This window comes from Heterocephalus glaber, unplaced genomic scaffold (genome assembly GCF_053883595.1).
Source record: "Heterocephalus glaber isolate CG9 unplaced genomic scaffold, H.glaber_assembly_v1.0 deba00001509, whole genome shotgun sequence".
Lineage (NCBI taxonomy): Eukaryota > Metazoa > Chordata > Mammalia > Rodentia > Bathyergidae > Heterocephalus > Heterocephalus glaber.
This window is the reverse complement of record NW_028258325.1, coordinates 41,768,869-41,795,646: the sequence shown is the minus strand read 5'-3', so window position 1 is coordinate 41,795,646 and position 26,778 is coordinate 41,768,869. Positions and strand designations below refer to the sequence as shown.

Below are 26,778 nucleotides of genomic sequence, written 5' to 3'. Positions count from 1 at the left end.
AGAAGTGGAGAGGCGAGGTCTGTAGTTTGAGGACGCCCTTCGGGAACTCCGGGGGTTGCTGGAGGTGGCGTGGGAGCCCTAAAGAGCCAGAGCTTCGCAAATCTTTAGAGCTCCGAAACTCCCCTGTGGGCGGGGCGGGACAGGGACGTGAGCGCCCCCCACCTGCAGCCACTACACAGGAGCAGGCTGGGAGGCAAGGTGAGAGAGCGACCGGCCTGGAGAGGGCGGGGCCAAGGGCGGGGTCGGAAGGGAAGTGAGCCTGCCAAGGCGTAGACGCAGGCGCGAAGGAGAGGGGAAATCGCGACTGAGCAGGGGGCGAGGGGTGGAGGCGGGGCCGGGCGGGGCCGGGCGGGGCCGGATGGGAAGTGAGCCCGCCTCCCAGCCAAGGCGCAGGCGCAGGCCCTCCTCGGCGGCTAGGTTTCCTCCAGGTTGGGAGCTCTGGGCGGTGGCGGCGGGCTCGGGAAGATGGCTGCAGCAGCGGCGGCGACGGCGGCCGAGCAGGTCTGTGAACCCCGCCGCAGCCGGGAGCTTGAGGAGCGGGAGAGGCCGGGTCTTGCCTTTGAGGCCCGCGGTAGGGTCCGCCGGCGAGGGGGGGGGCGGGGCAGGAGGAGCTGTCCGCGGCCAGGATGCTGCAAAGGCCGGCGGGACCCCGGGCGGGAGCTGCCATGCCGGGGAGGGGCGACAGCGCAGCTCTCGGCCTAGCCTGGTCTGTCTCTTGGCGGGAGTGAAGAGGGGTCACTGCCCTGAGGGTCTGGGACGCGACAGCGCCAGACCTGAGCCTGCGCCAGGACCTGCCCTGCTCTGCCGCCAGCAAAGATGCAGATAAAAATAACCTCAACCCTAGCGGGAGGCTCCCCTGACACCAGCCAAGAAATCGTCAGCTGTCTCCTGGGGACGGGGTGGTGGCCAGGGCTTCTTTCTGCCAACACCAGATGATATGTCACCATCCCAGGCTTCCCCTCAACTTTGGTTTTTGGAGATTTAGTCATCAGTATAAAAAAATTTACACAGACCTATATATGTAGATATGTGTGTGTCAATATGTGTACAAGTTGCTCGGGTGCTTGATTATAATAAAAATAATTTTTATAATTACTTCATAACTGTTGTTTCCCTTCAAAATTAACTGATATGATAGTTTCTCTTAAAAAAATAATCTCATTCTTCAACATTATTGAAAAGAATGAACCAAGTTGCTCACATTGTTTCACCTTTAGAAAGTTTTTCTTAGGCAATTAACTTTTTAATTATTTTAGGCATATATTCTTGGAGGAGTTATTCTAAGGGACAGAAAAAAGTCAACATGAAGTCTGCCTTCAAAGAACTTAAAACTGTCAAATAAATGCAGAAATATCAGCTAAAGGTAACAGGCACCTGTGTATTCCTAACAGTAAAATGTAAAGGAATAAATGAAACTGAAAAGAGCAAAGCTTGGAATTACTGAGTTTAAATTGTTCCTTGGCTTCCATGTTTGCCTTCTGAATTCATTAGCTTCTGTATGAGACAATTCTTTTTCCATCTATATTATACCTACTGATGCTGTTGGGATGCTTGAGCTTGTGTTCTTGCTTTACACAGAGGCTGAGCAGTATGATCCATTCTTTAGCCTCCACTTCACATTTATGCATTTACGTCTCCAGCCTTGAATTTAACTGGCCTCAAACTCAAAAATGTTCAAAACTGGATTGTATCACATTCGTTACTAAAAGGGCTGCAACCATCCATTCATTTGGTCAATGAGAAACTTAGCCACAAGGCCAATTTAAAGGCTCAGAAGAAGCCCGTACTTGATCAGCAGATCCCTAACTTGGTATTTAAACAAAGAGTCCAACATTTCATTTTTTCTCTGGATCCCACAAATTATGTAGCTGAGCTGCTTGGGAGTCATTTTAGACCCCTCTATGTCACACTATCAGCCAGTCTCCTGGACCTGATAGTACTTCTTAAAGCTTCTCCCCAGTCTTCTCCACCTGAAAAGCCAAGACTGTCAGGAGGTCCTCACTTAACTTTTAGAAGAACCTTCTATTGATACCTTCATCTCATTTTTGGTGTGTTTTTGCCACAGTACACATCTTAAGTTGTAGTATTAACCTCTTTTAAATCATTAGTAGTTCCCCACTGGCTTCAGAATAAAATCTATAGTTCTTGTGATGGTCCCTATGTCATTTACTGGCCCCTAACCACTCTTTTTGCTCATTTTTGCCTCATCTCCATACCTATTCTCTCCATCCACACAAAGCTACTCTCTTAGTCACTTTTCTTGGCGCTGAGACACAAAATCTAACTTGAAGGAAAGGTTTATTTTGGCTCATGTTTATAGTCCATGGTCAGCTGGCACCAAGGCAGAATGGCGTGGCAGAGAGGCATAGCAGAAGACAGCTGCTCATGGCATGGGGGATGAAAAGTAAAGACTGAAAGGAGTAGCTGAGGAGAGAAACCCTTCCTGGCCACGCCTCCAGTGACCTGCCTCTTCTAATCAGACCCCACTTCCTATCAGCAAATTAGCTATAAACTCCCCTAATCCAGTCACCTTCCCAAAACCCTGCCTATGAGTGCATGATAAGTTGGGGGGACATCAAGATATAAACCATAATAGCTACCAAAGTTGTTTCCTCAAGCGATGACTTATACTCTCAGTCTCCATGCTATTCCTTCCCTCTGCCAACAATCCCCTTCTCTGCTCTTTTGCCTGGCTAACTCTTTTCCATCTTTAAGGACTCAAGGCAAACCTCAACTTTTCTTGGAAATTCCACTGAAGGTCCCCCAGTCCTCATAAGTGAGACTGCACTTCTCTTCTGCACCTTTTAGTATTATGTATGCTGCTGTACTACAGCTATTAGATGTTGTACTACAGTTGTTAGTGATCTTGTCTGTCTGCTCTGATGGTCTGTAAATAATCCCTTCTAAGGATGACTGTGCCTTTTTTATCAGTTTGGAGAACTTAGCATATGGGAACTACTCAGTAAATGTTAAATCCATCAACTTGATGATGATAATGTACATGAATTGGCAGGGAAAAGTAAGGAAGGATGCATTTTGCCCCTGTCTCTTTTATGTGCCCTTATAAGACTAAAGTTTGACCGCTTATTAAAGCTGTCACAAGCTCATACTGTGTCTATGCAAATTAGAAGAAAGCACCCCTTCCCTGAGGTATTTTACTGCCTTTGGCTGAAAAACAATATAAATGCATATTCAACTCTAAAAAGTCTGCAGTGTCATGCACCTTCTCAGATGTTGCAGCCTCATACAGTACATAGCCTACACAGCTATACCCAGCAATTTGTTTTGTTAGAATGTCTTCTGAGTGGATGGTGTTACTTTCTACATTACCACTTTGTGGAATTTTTAAATTTTTATCCCCCACATTTCTCAAAATAATTCCTATCTTCCACTTTTCCATAAGCTTCAATCAGCCTGTTACCCCTACCACCACATTCCAGTGCCCCTCTCTGCTCTTATTTAGCAGATGCCCTTGCCTTTTAAATCCCTAGGAAGAAGAATGTTTTCTCTTCTTGGAGTGAACCTTTCCATCAAGTTTCAGATGAAATGGAACCCTACACTTTAAGGTTGTCTTTTTCTCCAATATTCTATATTGCTTTCTTTGCTGCCTCCTTGAAAGTTCTTGTTTCCCATCCTATCCGGTTCTATGCTGAGATCTTTGGTCTTCACCCCTGTTTTAGTCAACTTTCTGTTGCTATACCAAATATGGGAATAGTCACCTTACACAAAGAAAAAGTTTATATTGGCTTACAGTTTCAGAGGTTCCAGTTCATGGTGTATTGACCCTGTTTCTTTTAGGCCTGGGGAGGGAACACATCAAGGCAAGAGTACATGACAGAGTATAATCTGCTCGTTTATGACCAGGAAGGAAAGGCTGGGGTCCTACTACCCCTTTAGGACCCCACCCTCAATCATGGAAAGATACCCACTAAGCCCCACCTCTTAACAGTTGCACTATCGGGTTTGGGATTTAGCTCAGTGGTTCCACCTCCTGCCCCACAAGTGCAAGGACCCGAGTTTGATACCCAGTACAAAAAAAAAAGTTGCACTATCTCCCAGTAGTGGCACTTTGAGAATTAAGCCTTTACCTCATGGACCTGTGGGGGAACGCTTAAGATACAAACTGTAGCCATTCTCCTTGACTTTTTCCCTTTTGGCTGCTATCAATATACAAATCTTTCTCTGAGTTAGGGAAAGGGGGAAACACAGCTTTCCTCTGACACTTCATAACTCTTTAGCTATAGTTTTCTGTTTAACATCTTTTATTCTTTTGAACATGAAAATGGATGTATACATGCTCACATCTTTTCAGTATTAGCTATTCACCTTACCAATTTGCTACTCAAAATTCTTTTTTTAAAAAAAAATGTGACTTTTCTCTTGTCATTATTCTGGAGGGAGGAATCCTCATCATCTTCCTTCAAAATTCATTTTTGAAGGTCATAAAGGCTCTTCTTGAAAATCAAGTTCAGAAATATCACCCATGTCTAGTTTTCTTACCATTCATCATATTTCTAATTTTCCAGCAGTTCTTCACATTTAAAGTTTCCCAAGACTACATTACATCCTTAACCCTTTGCTTCCCTCTGTATTATTTTCCACAGTGAACTGTTGTGGTCTCGTAGTTTTAATTTACCTCTAGACTGAGGAGGACTCTACAGTCCACATGGCTAGTCATGAATGATCTAATATCCAATCTCAAACCTCCAGTAGCCTTTGAAGCATGTGTTGTTTCATTCAAATCAAATGTGAATGTGTAAGCTCTTCTGCCATCATTCTTCCTTAACTAGTCACCATTGGATAAATGTGTATTTTAAACTTGCTACAAATTTAGTTAAGTCTGAAGTAAATCTATCCTTTTAGTTTAGACTCTCATTACCTCAAACTTACATTGTTACAACATCCCCAATATCCTACTTACTGGTTTTTCTCTGTCCTATCTCTCCTAAAAATGCCAGTTTAATGTGCTGCAACATATGTCATCCATGCTCAAAAAAAAAACCTCCCATGACTCCCAGTTAAACTAAACATAAAGACAAGAGTCTGTACTCTGCTGTCCACAGACCTTTTCAGCCTGGCCCTAATTTCCAACTTTAGTCTTCCAGCATTTCCATATCTGACCCACTGTTAATGGCTTGTGTTTAGATGTCCCCCCAAAGCCTCATGTGGATGAGGTGGGACTTTGTTTTTCAGAGGTGGCTAAATCGGAAATGTGTGATGCTGGGATTAAGGGTATATGATTACTAAACTACTACACCTGAGTGATTGGTTTGGTACGACCCAATCCTGGTAGTCTGAGTAAGATAAAAGGGGCAGAAAGACACTGTTAAGCTCTCTTGTTGCCTTTGCTGTCTTCCACCACCACGAACTGTTCCCCCTCTGCACCCTGCCTTGGAGCCAGTCTATGAACTGAAACCTCTACAAACTGAGCTGAATAAACCTTTCCCCCGGTATTTTGTCTCAACAATGAGAGAAAAGTAACTAAGACATCCATCTACTTCCTAATTCCCTAAAAACTCCAGGTCATCCTGACTCTTTTCTCTTTGAATTCTGCAGTATAAATTACCTATGCTATTGATTTTGGCACCTGAACATACAGAGTACTTTACTGTATTGTTACCTATCTCAGGTACACAAATCAGCCTTATAGTATAGTAAGTCCCTGACTCTAAAACATTCGAATTGTGAACTTTCACAGATACAGACAGACCTTGCATTACAGACATTCATAAATGCAAACAAATTGTGAAAGTAGCATACGTGTCTATCTTACCATTTTAAGGTAACTGTAAAAGTAAAAATAATTTATTTACAGTTGTACTGTACCACCATTTTAAGGTAACTATAAAAGTAAAAATATTTTATTTACAGTATTTGTGTTTGTGTGTTTGGTTTTTTATGCTTTACATTGTATATTTTTGTCAAATGTGTGAACTTAAGAATGAATCTGACTTATGAGTGTCCTGGAACAGATCTTGTTCATAAGTCAGGGACTTACCCTACCTAAAGGATAATGATCCAGAACTCTGTCTTTTGTGTTTCTGTTTATGGAATAAATGTTAAAACATAAAATGGTTAATATATACCTTCAATAAATGAGTCTGCACAGAGCTCTGAAAACTGTAGACTGGGCAGTGTGCATTCCTTTTGTGTCTGTGTTATATAAGATTATTACCTAATATGACATTCAACCATAATTTAGGGTAGAAGTTCTCAAATTTTTTGGTCACAGGTTTTTCTTTACACTCTTAAAAACTACTGAGGATCTCAAAGAGCTTTTGTTTATGTGAGTTATATCCACTGATATTTATTATATTAGAAATTAAAACAGAAAGTTTGAAAACACAGGAATATCCAAGCAAGCATTCTGTTAGCTCTTAGAGTGATCACATCTATGTAGCATTTGGAAATCTTCACTGCCCATTCAAGAAAGTAGAAAAGTGAAAAGAAAAAAAAGTCTTAGTGTTATCTTGAAAATATATCTAACATTCTATGCCCTGTAAAGGATTCAGTTGATTCTCCCACCACAACCACCACCAACACACACACACACACACACACACACACACACACAAATTATCTAGTCTACCCTTCAAAAATTGCTGGTGTAGGATAATGTTAGTTTTCACCAATGGAATAATGAGTAGCAGACTGTGTCAGCTGTTCCAAATTATTTTCATATAAATGACTATATAAATTAGTAAGTCATAATTAAAACAAGATTATCCACTGTAGAATATATATGGCACTTCTATATACCGTATTGACAGTAGGACTGTTGAAAGCAGGAAGGAAAGTATATATCAAATAGTCAAACTGAAGGTTCTTCTACACATTTCTTCTAAGTACAATAATGTCTTTACTTGGAACCTGTCACTCAATATAACTTGCAGTTGATTAATGGAAAATATATCAATAATCAGTTTATCTTTTGTATTGGTCAGTCTTCCTACTGCTGGGACAAAATACTTAACACCCACAAATTAAAGGAGAGATTTATTTGACTCATCGTTTCAGAGGGTGCAGTCCATGGTTAGCTGGCTCCAAAGCAGAAATGCAAGGGTAGAAGGGCCTGCAGGAGGAAAACTGCTCAAACAGTGGCAGCCAAGAAGCAGAGAGAGAGGAAGAAACTGGGGACAAAAATAGATCCTTTCAAGTCATGGCCTTAAGCAACCCACCTCTTTCAACTAGCCCCAGTTTCCTAACACCACATTCAGCTATGAACTCATCAGTGGATTAGTCACTGATGAATACAGTACCTCCATGATCCTCCTTCCAAAAGCACTACCTCTGAACACTCACTTTTGGGGGACATTTTAGGTCTATACCCTAATAGCTTGCTTTAGTTATAAATTCACACTTAATAAATGCACCAAAAAGAGAGGGTATAGCTATTTCATTATGTTCTATTTCATTTTTAGCAAAGTTCCAATGGCCCTGTAAAGAAGTCCATGCGTGAGAAGGCTGTTGAAAGGAGGAATGTTAATAAAGAGCACAATAGTAACTTCAAAGCTGGATATATTCCGATTGATGAAGATCGTCTCCATAAAACAGGATTGAGAGGGAGAAAGGGCAATTTAGCCATCTGTGTGATTATCCTCTTATTTATCCTGGCTGTCATCAATTTAATTGTGAGTATGTGGTACAAGTATTCTCTTTTTAATTACCAGGGGGGGAATTTTCATCCTTTTTATAATGATACCATGGACTTTGTCTCTCTAATTTCTTTTGCCATGCTTATTTTCTGCTTTTCTATGCATGTTTTATTTATGTATAAAAAACTAGTAGACTAATATTTTCATATATTAATCTCATTTAGAAAAAATGGTTGATGGATCCTTAAAGCATTTTTTTTGGTACCGGGAATTGAACTTGGGTCCTTGTGCTTGCAAGGCAGGCGATAGAACCACTGACCTAAATCCCCAGCCCAACTTTTTTTTTTTTGCTTGAATTCTTTCATTGGTACATTTAAGGTATACAATATGTTTACATTTATCATTGGATGCTTGTACCTGTACATGATGTATCTTGGTTCTTATTTTTTCCCCATTCCCTGTCCTCCCTTCACCCTCTCCACCCTTCCCTATTTACAAACACTTTGTTTCCATTTTTTTCTTTTCTCATAATTTTTCCTTTCCCTTCTTACCTTTCCCCTTCCCCTCCAACTTCCCCTACCCCTTTGGACCTTTTCTTCCTATTTTAAATTATCAATTATTTGTTTTAATCATTTAATCCTTACTTACACTTTCAGTTTCTCACACTAGAGAAACTATTCAGTATTTACACACGTGTGTCCTATTTATTTCACTTAAGAGGTTGGCCTCAATAGGCATCCATTTAGCTATAAATGTCTCTAGTTTCTCATTCTTTATGGCTGAGTAGTACTCCATTTTATAAGAAAACCCACATCTTCTTTATCCAGTTTCCAGTTAATGGGCACTTAGGCTGTTTCCAAGCTTTAGCTATTATGAACTGTGCCCCTATAAACATGGGTACATATATATCACTGTGGTATGATTCTTTTAATTCTTTTGGGAAGATACCCAGCAGGGGAATAGCTGGGTCAAATGGGACCTCTAGTCCTAGTTCTTTGAGGTATCTCCACACTGATTTCCACAGTGGTTGCACCAGTCTGCACTCTCACCAACAATGGAGAAGGGTTCCTTTCTCCCCACACCCCAGCCAGCATTTGTTATTAGATGATTTCTTGATAGCAGCCATTCTTTCTGGGGTGAGGTGGAATCTCAGTGTTGTTTTCATCTGCATCTCTCGAATGACCAGTGATGTTGAACATTTTTTTATATGTTTATTTGCTGCTTTTTCTTCTTTGTCTGAGAAATGTCTATTCATTCCAGATGCCCATTTTTGAATTGGGTCTTTAAATTTGGGGAGTCTGATTTTTTTCAGTTCTTAATATATTCTAGATAGTCCTTTGTCTGAGGTACAGCTGCTAAACATTTTTTCCCACATCATAGGTTGTCTCTTAGCTCTGTTGGTGGTTTCTCTTGCAGTGCAGAAGCTTTGTAGTAAGATGAGATCCCAGTTGTTGATTCTTTGTTAAAGCACTTAATTTTTTGTTTTTGTTTTTTGGTACCAGGGATCGAACTCGGGTCCTTGCGCTTGCGCAGCGGGCAGCGAAACCACTGAGCTAAATCCCCGGTCCCAAAGCCCTTAACTTTTAGTAAAGGTAGAGACAACTCACTAGAGGACAACTTTGCCATGATTTTATTGCCTTCATCTCTTCTAAAAAAAAAAAAAAAAAACTTTTTCTGTTTTCATTCAGCTGTTCCTGTATTTGGTGTTGCCTCTTCACGTAGGTTTTAGATCTAGAGACCTCTGATGGCAGTCACGGTCTGTATTTTGTAATCCTAAATCCTTATTGTCAAGAATGAAAGCATCTAGGGCTGGGGATTTAGCTCAGTGGTGCCTCTGCCTGCCTCGAAAGTGCAAGGTCCTGAGTTCCAGTCCCAGGTACCAAAAAAAAAAGACAAAAAGTAGGAGAAGGAACAGCAGATAACAGGAGAGACTGCTTGTGTGTGTTTTGGGGACAAGGTGGCAGGCTGCATTGGTGAAGTGCTTTGCGCAACCCTGAAAAGCTTCAGGAGTTAGAAGTATAAGTACTATACCTTGAAATGCTGGAACTCAAACAGAATTTGTTTGAAACATTTGCTAGTAGATGCCTAGGCTTACCCTGTCTTCCAGCAAGCAATTAGACAACTACCCTTCCTAACCCATCCAAAAGTAGTGTGTATCTGGACATCCTGGACCAGACAGTTTATTGTTGCCTGAGCTCATTATACTGAGAGGCTTCTGTGGGTTTCCATCCTAAAGGCAAGACTGTTTGGATGCTGAGTACTGAGACTCCATTTCCCATACTCCCTTAACCTCATCCTCCACTTTCTGGCATTAGTCAAGAGAAGCCCTCTCTGGAGAACTGAAACGCCTAGATATATGATGTGATGGCAGTGACATTTGGTAGATCCCAGTGGGGGAAAAACCACAGACTGTCCCTATTGTTATAAGCCCCACCCTACATGAAGAATTTTCAGTGCACATTTTATAGAATCCTGTTAAATATGAGCCCCTGAGCCAGGAATTACTAGGGTTTTTTTAAGGAAAATTCCAAGAATTGGAATAACAGTTCATTTAAAAGTAGCAATTAAAGAATAAGAAAGAACTCAGAAATATATACACATGGATAAATGGATGGTTGGTTGGTTATTGGGAAATAAAGAAAGGAAGCTCTTCCAGAATGTTCAGGAAATTTGAAAAACCAGTCCAGTTTTCTGTTAATCAATAGCAGATTCGGAAGGAGAGAAAAGAGAAAACACTAGAGAGAATATTATCAAGTGAATTAAGAAATGTTTCTAAAATAAATGGAAAACTACCATTCTGAGTTCAGTATAATTTATTTAGAAAGAAAAAAAGGCTCACATATGTCCACTACTGTGAAATTTACGAACCCCGTGAGTAAAGAAAAGATCCTAAAATTTTCCAGAGCAAGGAAGAAATAGGTTGTATATAAAGAACACAAAGAGTGGCATTGAACTTCTGAAACACAGCATTGGAGACTCGAAAGCAAGGAGCAATGGCTTTCAACGTTTAGAAAGAAAGTAATTTCAAATCAGTAAAATACCTAGCCAGAGAATCAATCAAATGTGAGGGATTATAAAGACATTTGGTAAACTGAAAGATATCTCACACAAGAGAAAGACCAAAGTTACAGCCTGAAAGTGAAGAAAGAGTTCACAGTTAGGGCTGTGCAGGAGGCTAGAGACCAACCAGTCCAGACTGGATCAGGAAGATGGGTTCCAGAGAGGTTTTCTGAGAGAGAAAAATAGAACTAATACTTAGACTAGTTATCTTCATTATCTGAAGCTTAAACTTAGAGACCGTTTTATGGAGATATTTATGGAAATGTTAAGGATTTGAGAATTAGATTTTTCAAAGAAACTAAACAAATTAAAGAAAAAAATATTAAGTCTGAGAAACACAAAGTACAAGAAGGTGCTATCATAGTGCAGTATTTGGGTTAACAGTGAACAGCATTTACATGGCCATATTACAGAAAGCATTGAACGTGACCTTAACTTAAAACTTGAGATTGGAGTTCGGATAAAAAAGAGGCATATAAGTAATCTAAAATTCTCATATGCTAAAATAAGAAATAGATAAAACCTAAAATAGATAAATGAAGAAATATAATAATATACATATTACTTAGAAATATGAGAGTAAATGCTATGTGAAATAGTTAAACTTGTTGAAAATGGTTATCCCTAGGAAATGAGATATGGAGAAGATAGACAAAATAAGAACTGCTCTTTTTTTTTTTAATTGTAGACCTCTTAGTGTATTTTAACTTCATGGCAATTTGTGTGTAATCCTGTCATAAAAATAAACTCGACTTGTTTTTAAGCAGAAAACCACTTGATATGTTCATCTTACTGATTGAACGTTTCAGGAAGTCTTTAATGCTTTGGCAGTGATCTTCTGTCTTCTGGGTGAGTCAAGTGTATGCTGCTTATTAACGGAGGGCTTGCACTCTTTTTCAGATAACTCTTGTTATCTGGGCTGTGATTCGAATTGGACCAAATGGCTGTGACAGCATGGAGTTTCATGAAAGTGGTCTGCTTCGATTTAAGCAAGTGTCTGACATGGGAGTTATTCATCCTCTTTATAAGAGCACAGTAGGAGGAAGGCGAAATGAAAACTTGGTCATCACTGGCAACAACCAGCCTGTAAGTCACCACATTACCATGTTAAATGTGGTATGAACATGGAGAGAGACAGTGGAGAAAAATTCTTTACAAAAGCTAGAGCTGATTACTGGAAATACATGTCTTCCTGTACAGAAAAAAATATTATTATATTCATGAATATATTTATTTTTTCATAAATAGTCAATATTTAATAATGGTTGGTTTTATAATCTATAAAGTGAGATAGTTTCTTAATATTCTAGTTTGTTCGATGGTAGCATTGCTAGATGTAATTAGTACAAGAATACATAAGTTATTCTTTTCTCCTCCCTATGAGAACACTATAATCAAACCACATTCCCAGGTTAGAACATCTTGTATTTCTTGAGACTCTGGAAGGTGATATACCACTCTGCTCAATAGCAGACGATGCCAGATGGCAGCTGTGATATAGGCTGTTAACTGAGTAAAACCTCAAGAAGGTATTCTTACCTCCACCCCGGGCCATATTCACTATGACCCATGTATTTGTGCATGGAGTGGGGTGGGGGCGGATGCAGTTAAAAGTATTTGAAGTTAGTCTATTATTGTAGTTTTTAAAAGTAGTGTTTGCTTTTGTTTATTCTTCATGAATTTTGGTTGCAGCATTCTTTGAAAACATTCACAGTAAAGTATTTTTTCTGAAGATTGTTTTTCAGCAAGGGACAACAAAGCTCAGTGTAGAAAAGAACAAAACTTCTATTACGAGTGACATTGGTATGCAGTTTTTTGACCCAAGGACTCAAAATATCTTATTCAGTACAGACTACGAAACTCATGAGTTTCATTTGCCAAGTGGAGTGAAAAGTTTGAATGTTCAAAAAGCATCTACTGAAAGGGTATGATTTATTTTCTTTGCTTTACTCCTAGGAGAAAATTATTGTCTATAATTATAAAGCAGGAGGACAATCTTACTACTTCACAGTGGTATTAAAGAATGTATTCCAGAATGTTGGAAATTATTAGTTTTAGATCTGTTATTACCTTGCTTGTCTCAGCATTATCAAATCCTTTCTTTACATCAGTTCCCACATCTTGAAAATTTCCTTTCATATCTCATGGTTGAAATTACCATTTCTCTATTATAATAATTCTCATATTAATTTAGAAACTGTTTTCAGTACTTTCTTTTGTTTGTTTCATTCTTAGATTACCAGCAATGCTACCAGTGATTTAAATATAAAAGTTGATGGGCGTGCTATTGTGCGTGGAAATGAAGGAGTATTCATTATGGGCAAAACCATTGAATTTCACATGGGTGGTAATATGGAGTTAAAGGCTGTGAGTATATTTTTTTAAAGAATTTAAGATAATTATTGGGTTCTTGGATACATGAATCTATACATGGAATAGTATACAGTTATTAAAATGATGATTTTTGTTACGGAAGAGGTTCAAAATAGATTGTAAGTGAAAGTTATTAAAATAATTTGTGAAATACCACATTTTTATTTTTCAGTACATATGTATGTTCATAAAAACCTGGAAGGATATGTCAAAATATTGACAATATTCAGCTGTGGGTAGTAGGATAACAGATAATTGAATCTTATTTTAATTTCCGCTAGCTTTTATTTTCTAAATCCTTTTGTATTATTTTAAAAAGCAAGAGAAGAAACCTCTAAAAGAGAATTCTGAAAGGTCAAAGTACCAGTTCCCTGAAGTTGTTGTTGATGATTTTTTAAAATAAAAGATTCTTCATATCCTTCCCTGAGTTTCATATCTAGTCATGTGGAAAAAATAGCAAATGTATAAAATGTATTATTACTTAGACATCTATTTTTGATTATAAAGGAAAAAGATTTTTGCCTTTATTGTGGCTTTTTAAGTGAAATTTTCTTTGTGTTTCACAGATTACATCTGAAATTTAGCAGGCATCATACTTCATATAAAGGAGACATAAGTCTCAAAGCTTGTTACTACCACATAATTCTGGTCAAAATGTATTTATTCAAAATGCCTTTGAGAACCTACTATATATTACTTAACTAATGCTAATTAAATTTGTCTACCAAGCATTACATAACAAAAGAGACCTTAAAAGTAAGGACTTTTAAGTAATGCTTTCATTTTTTAAAAAATTAAATTTCAATTCTTAGAAATAATCAAGTTTAGAAAATGAGGTATTTGCCTCATTTTCATAAACAGACTTTTCCCCTAAAGCACAGAATTCCATCTCTAAATAATAAAGATGAACATAAGTGTAATTCTTGCATAAATGCCCTAGCAATACAGAATAGTTTTGACTTGCACTGTGGTAAGAAGCCATTCCCCTAAGGGAACCGAGAAACAGCCATGGCAGGACCATAGTTCTCTGCTCTCAGAAGTCAAAACAGTGAGAGGTTGGACTGTTTATACAGACCGTGGGAAAGTTACTGCAAGTTACCTCAACCCTTTATTTTTCTACCAGAAAATTTTTGTCTCATTCTACCTTGTTAATATGACAAATATTAAAATATTTTGAAGTACATGTGGAAACATAATTTCTTTACAGTTAAAGGAAAAGGAGCCAATATTAAAAGGAAACTAGCCTTTTATTATAATTAACATATATTAAATGTACACGTTAATGGATTTCACCATGATGTTTCTATATGTGCATACAATGTGCAATGATCCTGTCCACCCTCCCTCCTAACTACTCTTGCCCCCTTCCTAGTCCCTAATAGTCCCTTTTCTACTTTCAGGTCATTTTTTTAAAGTTTCTATATATGAACAAGTAGCTTTATAATTCAGTTAAGATCAGTGGTTAATTTTTAATATAAGCTAAATATTAGAAAGAATTTTATCATCAAAATTCTGGGAAGCTGAAGCAAGAGAATAGCAAATTTGAACCCAGCATGGGCAAATTAATGATTCACTGAGACCCAAAATACAAAAAAAAAGCAGAGTATGTAACTCATTGCAAAGGCTCTGGGTTCAAGCCTCAGTACGGAAACAAAAACTAAACCCAGAATTTGATCAAACTACTTTTTCAGTTTTATTTTTTCTTTTTAGATTTATAATTGACATATAAAATACACATATATAGGGTACATTATGTTGTAATAAAATTTGTATAATGATCAAATTTGATTAATTAGCATAGCCATCACCTCAAACATTTATCATTTCTTTATGGTGAAAACATTCAAAATCCTCTCTTCTAGCTATTTTTTAAAATATATTGTTAACTATAGTGATCCTCCTGTTCTGGGACACTAGAATTTATTGAAAATGGCTTAAGAAACTATTTAAAGAAAATAATTTTAAATGACCACAAGATGGCAGCATAGGAACAAAATTAGAAAACTACGTAGTTCCTTAATAATTATGTTCTATGGAAATCTTCCAAAATCCAAAACACTCTCTAATCTGAAATATTTATTATCCCAAGCATTTCAAATAAGGGATACTCGGCCTGTGCTGCCACTACCTGATAAATTAGCCATGTCCATTTCTTTATAACCAACTGCTTTCTCATTGCTTCTTACACCCTCTGTAAGCTGATGACTATCATAGCTGAAACTCCTGCCTTAACCTTTCCTCTGAACTAAGATTTACTTAACCAACTGCCTACCTACCTTCTCCACTTTCATACCTAATAGACATCTGAAATCCAGCAAGTCCAAAGTCTTGATATCCTCCTTACCTGACAAACATGCCTTTCTCTCAGTGGCCATGCCCTGTACAGTGATACCCAATCCACCAGCAAAACTTTCCGGCTCCACCTTCAGGAGATACAGTCTGGCTGTATCACCGCCATCACCACCATGATGTAACCTGCTCTCATTTCCTGCCTGGACTTGGAACAGCCTCCCAACTGGAAATTCTGCTTTGTCCCTTCACACCTGTAGGCCCTTCTTTACCTAGCAACCCTAGTGACCTTTTAAAAAGCATCTCTCATTTCCATCTTCTGTACCCTCTAAATGACTTCCTGTCTAATTTCAAATAAAATCCAAAGTTCATTCCCTGCCCCTACATGTCTAGCCCTCAGTTATTTGTCTCATCTCTACTAAGACCTCCCCCCACCCTCAGGTCTTCGTCCACACTGACCTCCTTAGTGTTCCTAGAGCATCAGGCATGTCTTTGCCTTTGCGCACACTCTTTCCTCTGCTCCGCATGCCCTTCCCCAGTTCGCTCTATGGCTTCCTCCTCACTTCCAGTTTCTCATGGCATGACAATCCACCACAACCACCCTGTGAAAGATGGAATCTCACCTGACCACTCTCTCTACTTACCCAGCTTTATTTTTCCGCATAGCATTTATCCCACCTGATACCCTATCTGTTTTGCCTGTTTGTTTACTGTCCACTCCCACTGCATTAACTGTCAGCCCTATCAGAACTTGGACCTTGCCCATTTATGTACTGCTGTAGCCCCAGCACTTAGAATAGTGCCTGGCACACAGTAGGCTATTAGTAATTAGTTGTTGAGTGAATGAAAGGAAGAAAGGGGTGAGAAGGAAAGAAGGGAGAAGAGGTCCCTAAAAAGAAAGGGTCTTAAGGGTCTAGAGTATGAGTGTTTCTGGGGAAGTGGACTTCAAGAAGAGAACCTCCAGGAAGTTTCCAGTCTTCAAAATCACACGTCTTTAATCTTCAGTCTCCATTCATTAAAATTAATTCCCTTTAGGAGAAAAGTAGTATTTTTATTCTCATCATCACAAACTTATCCATAACTTTGTTACAGTTTCTTGAGGAATTAAGTGAAAATAATCCGAGACTTTATCAACATGAGTTTTATTATATACTTAGGAGTTTTAATGTAATTTTAACTAATAATTGCAAGTTATGTTGCAACTGACATACTGTATATATTGACATACAGGATAAATTTAATAAGCTAAAAAGTCACTATTTGAATTTTTTTTCACTGTGGTACTGGGAATTCAACCAGGGGACTCTACTACTAAGCTCCATCTCCAGCCTTTTTTAAAATTATTTTTTATTTTGAGACAGAGTATAAGTTTCCCAGGCTGAACTCAAATTATAATCCTCCTGCCTCAGTCTCAGGAGTTAACTGGGATTATAGGCATGTGCCACTGTGCCCTACCAGTTGAATTTTGACATTGGTTTGGGTTTGTGCTATTGCCATCATAGTTTGGTCATGACTTTATTCTCTTAGTACCTTCTTTTGTTGTTAATATTCCAGTAACTTTTGTTTAATAACTTCATTCTATACCCACCTGTGGAGGTAAGTAAATCATATCATCATCATCCTCATAGGAAAACAGCATCATCCTCAATGGCACTGTGACAGTCAGCACAACTCGCCTGCCCAGCTCCTCCAGTGGAGACCAGTTGGGTGGTGGGGACTGGGTGCGCTACAAGCTCTGCATGTGCGCTGATGGGACTCTCTTCAAAGTGCAAGTGACCAGCCAGAACATGGGCTGCCAAATCTCAGACAATCCCTGTGGAAACACGCGTTAGAATGCCAGAGGTCATCCAAATGTTTATATCTTGACTTGACGTTTGTTTTTTAAGAGTATGCATGCACATAATGTTTTTACAGTTTGTGATAACTCACTGGAATTATTTTATCTGAGAGCACTACTTTATCTATTATGTAGTCTCCCTATTTAAAATATTCTTGAGACCCTAAACTCTAATGTATTTTATTAAGTTGCACTGAGTTTCAAGAGACAGTGCTCTAAATAATTAGAAGAAGTTAATAAAATTAATCTTTAAGGAAGTGTTTTTAAAGTTCCACTATTCCTTGTCTGAAGGATTTTAAAGGGCTGAAGCAACTGCTTTGATGCTGTAAGTAAGTTTTGGGTCTGATAGACCCACCAGAAGCACGACATCTATTTTTCTTTTTCCTTTTCAAATTAGTACGTGTTTGCAGTACATAGTTTTTCGTGCTCTGTTTTTTGGCTTCTAATAGGAAAGACACAGATTTTTAGTGCACTAACCTTGAGCCATTTTCTCACATGCAAGTGAAGGAATTAAAAAAGTGTACGTATGTGAGACAGTAAGAAACTATGGTTCCTTAATTTTGCACTAAGAAGAAAATACTCTGTAATAGAGTGATTATTTGAAACAGTTATAAATATTATGTGTTCATAATGTCATGGAAATTAAAACACAATCTCAGCTTTAACTTTTAAATAATAATAATAGCTGTCATTATCCTAGGCATTGCATATTTAATATCGCTAACTCTTACATCAACTCTGTAAGTAGGTGTTATTGTCCTAGTTTTAACCAGTAAGAAACTACAGATCAAAGAAATTAAGAAACCTGCCTAATATCACATAGTAAATAGCAGAGTTGGGATTGGAATTCAAGTGTCGTTTAAATCTTGATGTACCTGATTCCAAATACCATCTTCTTTTTAATATCTCCACTTAATTTTCAGTTATTTAAAACTCTAGGCAGATGAAAAAAAAGATGAATTCAAACTTACCTAACCTAAACCACTCTAGCTGAAAGATAAATAAATTTCATGTCACACAAAAAACCAATCACTGTCAGATTTCAAACTATCTTAAGCCAATTCCAAAATATTATTGTATAAAGAGGACTAATTGGCCTCCTTGTGAGTTGTGCCAGTTTTCCAGCTTTGGCGCACAGGAGTGTCTGAATGGGCTACAGAGATGCTGAGGGTTCCTACTCCCCACAGCGCCATGCGGGGAAGGCAGTCAGCCCATGGGGCCTGCTCCAGAAGTGGCCTGATGTGCTCACTCCAGTGTGCTGCACTAATAGCACCCTCACAGTATGCTGTGCCCTGAAAAGACGTCAGGATGCACTGGACTAAAGGGTGCTAATACAAGAGATAAGTACTGTTAAGTAAATAGAAGAATTTATTTCTGCTTCTCATATCACTCTGTGGAATCATTAACACAGACAGCATCAACAACAGGGACCTCAAAATAAAGTGCTATAAAATAGGCATAAAGTGTGATAGACCCCACCTGCACTGAAGTATAACCATATTCTGTCATGGTCACTTTGAACTGTATAAGATAATCAATATGAAAAAAAAACAATTTATATTCAATATAGCTATGATTCTTTCTGACAGAAAAACCAAATACCTTAGAGACTATGAAATCAATACATTATACTCAAATAAAAATTGATTTATTATCTAAAACTGAGTGCAGCTTTTAAATGAAAAGAGAATGAGATTTGTGACCTTTGAGTATTATTAATTGTAGTGATATTTGAACTTATTTGAATATATTCAATGTCACTTAATATCTCAAACCTACACAGAAAAATCATTGGAATTTTTGCTTATATGCTCAGTATAATTTTAAAATTTTGCATTCATTACTTGTCTGCTCTAGGTTTTGAAAGATTCTTTAAGTATTTTTACTAAAACCACAGAACACTACATTACAAAGTATTATTTATTGAATCTAATTCATAAACTAATCTATTTTTACTTCTACTTGAGAAGTACTTGTGTTTTTGGTACATCTCCTTTAAGTGCTTTTGACATGAGAAGACATTCTGATGTTTTTATAGAACTGGGTGTTAACAGTATAGCATTTTGGTATATTTTGTAAGTGGTCTGTGATTTTTCACTGAAAAGTAGACCTAGGAAATGTACTGGGAAGCAGAACAAGAACGAACCAGCCATTTTACCTGTGACCTATCTTCATTTGCTATAAAGTTTCAGCTCCCCAAACTCACCACCAGATGGTACTTTTCTGTAAGCAGAAAAATTTGCCTCTTCCTGCTGTCTGTTCACTCCTCTGCATTGAGCAGCAGCAGCCCTGGGCAGGTGGCTGACAAAGACAGGAGCTGGGGCAGGGTGAGATTCATGCTTGCTTAAATGATAACAATGTTCTAGAGGTGCATCGCAATGATAAGGGGGACAAAAGAAATACAAAATTTTTTAGACTCTAATGGGCTGAAGGGGAAAATGCAAAACCACACAGAGACTGCCTATAGTCTGCAGTATTTTAATATATATGTATTTGTATTTTTGCATTATGAAAAAAACAATACATTTTGTGTGATAGTTTTGATTATGAAAGGTACCAGTTCTATGTAGTTTTGAATGAGTGTTTTGAATGTTAATGGTGCTAAACTTGACAGAAGAGACCATTGAAATGCTAATAATTTTAATATTCTTTTTAAAAGTGTTGAAAAAGGCAAAGATTAAAAATTGTGCCATATAAAAATCAACCTATAAATTTGTTTCACATTGCTAGCTTGAGTTTCAGTTCAGTTTGTACTAATTATTAATGACCTCTGTTTACAATAAAAATTCTGTAAACTGTTTGCTCTTAGTTTTTTAATGGTTATGTATTGGGTTTCTGTTTGGTCATGAAAATATGATTTAAACATACTTGAGAATGGGACACCAACTTTATTCATGTAATCTCTCTGGGATCAGAGTTAGAAAGCTAGGCATTCCCAGTTCAGATATTCCTCCCTCCTGTGTGTTACAGAAGGCCTGAGTCCAGTGTAGCAGGGGAGTGCACACACTCACCATGGCAAGAGGCCAGAGCCAAGAGCCCAGAGCCAGGTGACAAAAGGGTAAAGGCCTGCCAAGCAGCAGGTGTGATGGCAGGATGGGTGGAGCCTCTCAGCACAGGTCTAAAACCCACACCTGCCTTGATCCAGCTATAAACCACTTGAAAACTACTTAAGGATCTTAAGTGTGCCTCAGGAGCAACGTTAGCATCGGTTTCTTTCCACATCATGTTATCACCAAAGGTAATCCCGCTTGGGTTTTTTTTACCTTCTCTTTATGTAAGAAGGAATTCTTTAACTTTCTACTTTTTTTACTACTTTTTCCATTTTTTCTCTCACTCTCTGATATGCATACACATCCAGTGTTTTTAACTGCTTTCTCATCACTTCAGCTTGAATGTGCCTTAAAGACTTACGTTGTATCTAATTATTTTCAGTTTCTTCAGAAACTTTTTCTGGAGCTCTCAATGGTTTCTTATCTAGTACATATAAATTTGTATGTAGTATAAAATTTTCATACATTAATACCTTTCACTTTAAGATGTAAGATTATCCTTGATATTTTGAACTCAACTCTATTAATGTATCAGTCACTTCAACTTAAAAATAAGCAGGGCAATAAAAATGTTTAATTTGGGGCCGAGAATTTAGCTCAGTGGTTCCGTCGCCTGCCTCGCAAGCACAAGGTCCTGAGTTTGATCCCTGGTACCAAAAAACAAGTTTAATTTGTACCCCCTTAAGAAAAAATATTTTCAATCATATCTTTCTCTTCAGTTCTGCAAACTAATGTGCCTGTGAATGATGGCAATATTTTTTGTTGTTGTTGCTAATGTTGTTACATTAGCTTGATATACTTTTGTATATATAATCATAATTGCAGCTTTGAATGTAGAGACAAATATCTTTCTGATTGGGGGAAATCAATTCAATTTCTGGTATTGGATAAGGGACACACTGTAAATCACTTCTCCTTGCTGGAGGGCACCTTTGCAGTGTGTACTTGAAGATGATCCTTAGATGCCCTTCAAAATATGTCAGAATTGACCTTGTGTGAAACAAAAGTTTAAAAGTTATATTGTAAATTTCTTTTACCCTATCCATTCATTCATTCAAAGAGAGCATAGCCCAGTGACAGGCTATAAAGTATTAAAAATATTAAACATGGAAATATATGTGTGTGTGTGTATCATGGTCCTTAACATTCATTTGGGGTGTTCAAAACAGACACAGAGTAAGCACTACCAATACAGGATAGTACATACATTCTTCCAAATTGAATGTTACTAACATGCATTTATTTCCTTTTTTTTTTTTGGTACCGGGGATCGAACTCAGGACCTTGCGCTTGTGAGGCAGGCAGCAGAACCACTGAGCCAAATCCCCAGCCCTCATGCATTTATTTATTCAATAAGTATTTATTGAAAGATTTGGGAAAGCATAAAGACAAAAGAGGCTACAGCAGGAAAAAAGTCTCACACCACAGGATTTGAGGTAAGTCTAGAAGGAAGTGTAGGATTTAGACTAAAAGGAAAAGGCATTGATCTTGGAATTGGGAATGAATGAAAAGCTAATTTTAGCATGAGATATATGTACAATCACATCGCCTGAGCCACATCTTGCAGTTACTCCACATATACTTATCAAGCTTATTTAATAAGGTTAGCTAGGTAATGTGAAGCTCTGAGTGCCAACCTGAGGGATCTGGACCACAAGCAATAGGTAGTCCTTTGAAGATTGTGAATAAGAAAATTATTTGAAGGAAAAAGGATTATGGGAAAATAATCCTTTGGAATTACCTGGGATGGATCAAGAAAGAGTCAGGAGGCTGGGGCAAGATGGGTTAAAACATTTGAGTATTCCAGACTGTGATGATAAAAACTAGAAGGAGTGCCATAGGTCCAAAGGAAGAGACAATTTATTATACCTTCTATACTGAATAATGTATTTATATGCACACTGGTTTTTTGGTTTTACACACCACTGAGGATTGAATCCAGGACCTTCACACTGAGCTGTATCCCCATTCATTTGTTCATTCATTCATGCATTCAGAGAGGGTCTCCCCAAAATCTCATAGTTGCCCAGACTGTGTCAAACTTTCAATCCTTCTGCTTCAGGCTCCCAGGGTCCTGGGATTATAGGTGAAGACCACCATGTCTGGCTACATGCTGGTTTTTAAATGGAATTTAAAATGGAGTTTAAAACATACCCCCAAAATCCATTTACATTTCTTTAAAAATCATTTTTGTATGTACCTTTGTAACTTGGGTATACTTGTTTTATAACTTTCAGTTGCTTTTCAAGAATTTTTAATGAAAAAGATCCCTGATGTTTCTTATTGCATCATGACTGAGGCACAGCTTCCTTTTCATAACTCATATATGTTGTATTTAATGTATTTAAATGATTTTAAAATTATTTGGGAGCCAGGGATTTAGCTTAGCGGTGCCGCCACCTGCCTCACAAGCACAAGGTCCTGAGTTCAATCCCTGGTACTAAAACAAAATAAAATAAAATTATTTGAGAAGTCACAAAAGCCACAAAGATAAAACTTGTCCTTCTACTTGTAAAATCAAACATCTTTTTTGTGAGCTGAACTTTCTATTCATGAAGTTGTGGGAGGTTCACAGCTTAGCGTAACTAGATGTCACTCATGTCATAAACCACATGGCTGATTACAGTGTTCTAGAAAAATGTAACAGACTTTGCCCCCTACTAATGAGCAGCAAAGAAACAAAGTCTTCAGTCTTAGGAAGTTTCACTTACTCCAAAACAGACTGCAGGGTGAATGATACTGTGAAAGCAGATACAGAGGTAAGGCCTTAGTGGATATGTATTTTCTGAAAATGCAGGAAGCCTTTTCTTTATAGTGTCATTTAAATGCCATTTTGTACCATTTCGGTAGCTACATTTTGATGTCTCAATTTCAAAGAAATCAATATTCATTCAGATCTGTAAATAACTCTCCTAAATCTTAAATTGAAAATTAAAATTTGTTTCTTATTTCCTGTTAGTTTTTATATAGTTTGAAAAGTCAGTTTTTCTCTAGGCATTAGAAAAGCATCTATTTCAGAGTCACTACCGTAGTTATAGGTCTTTACTGGAACAATGACAAACCTGCCAGGAAAAAGCAGTATTTTCTTCAATTCTCAGTGCCAGTGGATTGACTATCTTCTGACAAACTGTTTTTCTGCTAGGAAGCGTGAGATTCCCATGGACGGATCACAGACAGTACCCTCAATGGAGGTAGAGTTCTCTTACAGCCTCACACACAAAAAAAGAACAGAAAATAAAACATTTGGACCACAGTAACAATCTCATATCAAAAATGATCTTTGGTCCTCTCTCATACTTACACACTTTGGAAATACTGAACCTCAGCAACAGTGCCATTTGCTCCATCTCATTGGCTGTACCCAGTCCTGACTCCTCACAGGTGAGACACCACAGAAGCAGCTTCCAGAATGGACTTCTGCTTCTAAAGGTGTTCATTCTGCAAAGAAATAAACTCAGTGGCTCTCCTGAGAGTGAGTACAATTTTAAAAGATGGACTAGACAGAGAATGAGTATGTGAAGAATTAATGTTTTTTGTGAATAAGAATTCCATATTTTCAGTTTTGAGGGAACAGCTGAAAGTAAGGCGATTTTATCCGAGCAAATACTGTAAAATAAAAGGAGGTTTTTGGTTTGGTTTTGTGTTTGCCTGGAACCGGGATACTTTACCATTGAGATCACCCCCAGTCCTTTTTATTTTTATTTTGAACAGGGCTCTCTAAGTTGCCCAGGGTGGCTTTGGACTTGAGCTCCTCCTGTCCCTGTGCCACCATGCCTAGCCACAAGGAGTTTCCTCAGTGGTGTTGGAAGTTATAATATGTGGAATTTATAGTAAATGCAATTTAATCTTCTGATAGTGTAACTTATTACTAATGTTATATGGATTTACCAAGAGACACTAGGAAGTATTTTTTTTTATTAAATTCTTTTATTGGTACATTGTAGGTATACAACACAATTACATTTCTCATTGGGAATTGTACCTTTACATAATGCATCTTGGTTCTTATTTTTTCCCCATTCCTAGCCCTCCCTTCACTCCCTCCACCCTTTCCTATTTACAAAGACTTTATTTCCATTTTTTCCATTTCTCATCATTTTTCCCTTCCCTTCTTTCCTTTCCCCTGCCCCTCCACTACCCCTACCCCTTTGGACCTTTTCTTTCTATTTTGCATTATCAATTATTCATTCTAATCATTGGTACATTTTAGGTATACAATATAATGACATTCATCATTGGAAATTTGCACCTTTACATAGTCTCTCTTGGTTCTTATTTTTCACCCTTGCCCAGCCCTCCCTTCAACCCCTCCAGTCCTCCCTATTTACAAAGATTTTGTTCCTATTTTTCCATTTTCTCATATTAATCCCATTCCCTTCTATCCTTTCCCCTAGCCCTCCCAGTTCCTTCCCCTTTGCCCCTTTTCTTCCTATTTCACATTACCTGTTATACATTTAGTCCTTATATACATTTTCAGTTTCTCACACCAGAGAAACTATTCAGTATTTATACATGTGTGTCCTATTTATTTCACTTAAGAGTATCACCTCAATGTGCATCCACTTAGCTATAAATGTCTCTAATTTCTCATTTTTTATGGCTGAGTAGTACTCCATTTTATTTTTAAAAACCACATTTTCTTTATCCAGTCTCCAGTTGATGGGCATTTGGGCTGTTTCCAAGTTTCAGCTCTTACAAACTGTGCTGCTATAAACATGGACACACATATATCACTGTGGTATGATTCTTTTAATTCTTTGGGGAAGATCCCCAGCAGTGGAATAGCGGGGTCAAATGGGACTTCCAGTCCTAGTTCTTTGAGGAATCTCCATACTGATTTCCACAGTGCTTGCACCAGTCTACACTCCCACCAGCAGTGGAGCAGGGTTCCTCTTTCCCCACAGCCCTGCCAGCATTTGTTATTGGTTGATTTCATGATAGCAGCCATTCTTTCTGGAGTGAAGTGGAATCTCAGCCTTGTTTTCATTTGCATCTCTTGAATGACCAGTGATGTTGAACATTTTTTCATGTATTTATTTGCTATTTCTACTTCTTTGTCTGAGAAATGTCTGCTCATTTCAGATGCCCATTTTTGGATTGGGTCTTTAAATTTGGGAGGTCTGATCTTTTTAAGTTCTTTACAGATTTGAGATGGTAGACCTTTGTCTGAGGAAGAGCAGGTGAAGATTTTTTCCCACATTGTGGGTTGTCTCTTCACACTGCTAGTGGTTTCTCTTGCTGTGCAGAAGCCTTTTAATAAGAAGAGATCCCACTTGTTGATTGTTTGTGCTAGTTCACGGGCAACTGGGGTTTTATTCATAAAATCTTTTCCTACACTGATGCCTTCAAGGGTTCTACCTAACCTCTGTTCCAACTGGTTCAGAGTTTCTATTTTAATATTTAGATCTTTAATCCATTTTGATTTTAGTTTAGTGCATGGTGAGAGATACAGGTCTAGTTTTAATCTTTGGCAAGTTGAAACCCAGTTTTTCCAGCACCATTTATTAAAGAGACTATCTTTCCTCCAGTGAGGGTGTTTGGCTCCTTTATCGAAGATGAGATGGCTGAGTGTGTCTGGCGTTGTTTCTCCATCTTCTAATCTGTTCCACTGGTCCTCAGGTCTGTTTCTTTGCCAGTACCATGCTGTTTTATCACAGTAGCTTTGTAGTATAGTTGCAGGTTGGGGATTGTGATACCCCCTGCCATGTCTCTGTTACCTAGAATTGCTTTTGCTATTCTAGGTCTCTTCTTGTTCCAAATGGATTTTTGGATTGTTTTCTCAAGATCCATGAAGTATGCTGCTGGGATCTCAATTGGAATTGCATTAAATCTATATAGCAGTTTTGGAAGTATGGCCATTTTCACTCTATTAATCCTTCCCACCCAGGAGCAGGGGATGTCTGTCCATTTTCTGATATCATCTTCAATCTCTCTTTTCAGAGTGTCATAGTTTTCAGAGAAGAGGTCTTTGATTTCTTTCATTAGGTTGATTCCTAGGTATTTCAGTTTTTTGGATGCTATTGTGAAAGGAATTATTTGCCCTATTTCTCTCTCAGTGAGTCTGTCATTTGTGTAGAGGAAAGCTATTGATTTTTGTGTGTTGACCTTGTAACCAGCTACTTGACTGAATTTGGTTATTAAGTCTAGAAGACCTTTGGTGGAGTTCTTGGGGTCTTCTATAAAGAGTATCATGTCATCTGCAAATAATGACAGTTTGACTTCTTCATTACCTATCTTTATTCCTTTTATTTCTTTCTCTTGTCTAATTGCCATGGCTAATGTTTCCAGAACTATATTGAACAAGAGTGGTGATAGTGGACATCCTTGTCTTGTTCCTGATTTGAGTGTGAAGGATTTCAGTTTTTGACCATTTAGTATGATATTGGCTGTTGGTTTTTCATAGATGGCTTCTATCAGTTTGAGGTAGAGACCATCTATTCGAATTTTTTGTAGGGTTTTTATCATAAATGCATGTTGGATTTTGTCAAATGCTTTTCTGCATCTATGGAGATAATCATATGGTTTTTGTCCTTGGCTCTATTGATATAGTGTATTACCTTGATTGATTTTCATA

At 37.9% G+C, this 26,778-nt stretch overlaps 2 protein-coding genes across 6 annotated transcripts in view; both read left to right on the top strand.

Moving 5' to 3' along the window:
* The first annotated feature begins 289 nt into the window (after positions 1-289).
* On the top strand, positions 290-19,954 carry Sgcb (sarcoglycan beta). 3 transcript variants are annotated; one of them, XM_004849729.3, is made up of 7 exons: positions 373-501; positions 1,257-1,363; positions 7,422-7,631; positions 11,556-11,741; positions 12,389-12,580; positions 12,891-13,022; positions 16,946-19,954. In XM_004849729.3, exons 2-7 carry the CDS (start codon positions 1,343-1,345, stop codon positions 17,147-17,149), a joined length of 945 nt encoding a protein of 314 aa, XP_004849786.1. In that variant the 5' UTR covers positions 373-501; positions 1,257-1,342; the 3' UTR covers positions 17,150-19,954. The 3 variants fall into 3 exon arrangements, with proteins under 3 accessions (XP_004849785.1, XP_004849786.1, XP_021118010.1); XM_021262351.2 differs by lacking the exon at positions 1,257-1,363 and adding an exon at positions 3,492-3,566 and having other exon boundaries at positions 406-501; XM_004849728.4 differs by lacking the exon at positions 1,257-1,363 and having other exon boundaries at positions 290-501.
* A 266-nt stretch (positions 19,955-20,220) lies between these two features.
* Lrrc66 (leucine rich repeat containing 66) overlaps positions 20,221-26,778 on the top strand; it is a 45,760-nt gene continuing 39,202 nt past the window's right edge. Inside the window, exons 1-2 of one of the 3 annotated variants that reach the window (XM_087187632.1) lie at positions 20,272-20,392; positions 21,485-21,640. The gene's annotated coding sequence lies outside the window, so the exon portion shown is untranslated. Of the gene's footprint in view, positions 20,393-21,484; positions 21,641-22,900; positions 22,964-26,778 lie in introns of those variants that run through there. The other 2 variants (XM_021262352.2, XM_087187633.1) reach the window with 2 other exon arrangements.

Excerpts from the sequence above, each read along its gene's own strand:
- Sgcb (XM_004849728.4), top strand. The coding sequence starts at position 466 with ATGGCTGCAGCAGCGGCGGCGACGGCGGCCGAGCAG. Across the intron at positions 7,632-11,555 it reads TGGCTGTCATCAATTTAATT|ATAACTCTTGTTATCTGGGC; the intron begins GTGAGTATGTGG and ends ACTCTTTTTCAG. Across the intron at positions 12,581-12,890 it reads AAAAAGCATCTACTGAAAGG|ATTACCAGCAATGCTACCAG; the intron begins GTATGATTTATT and ends TTTCATTCTTAG.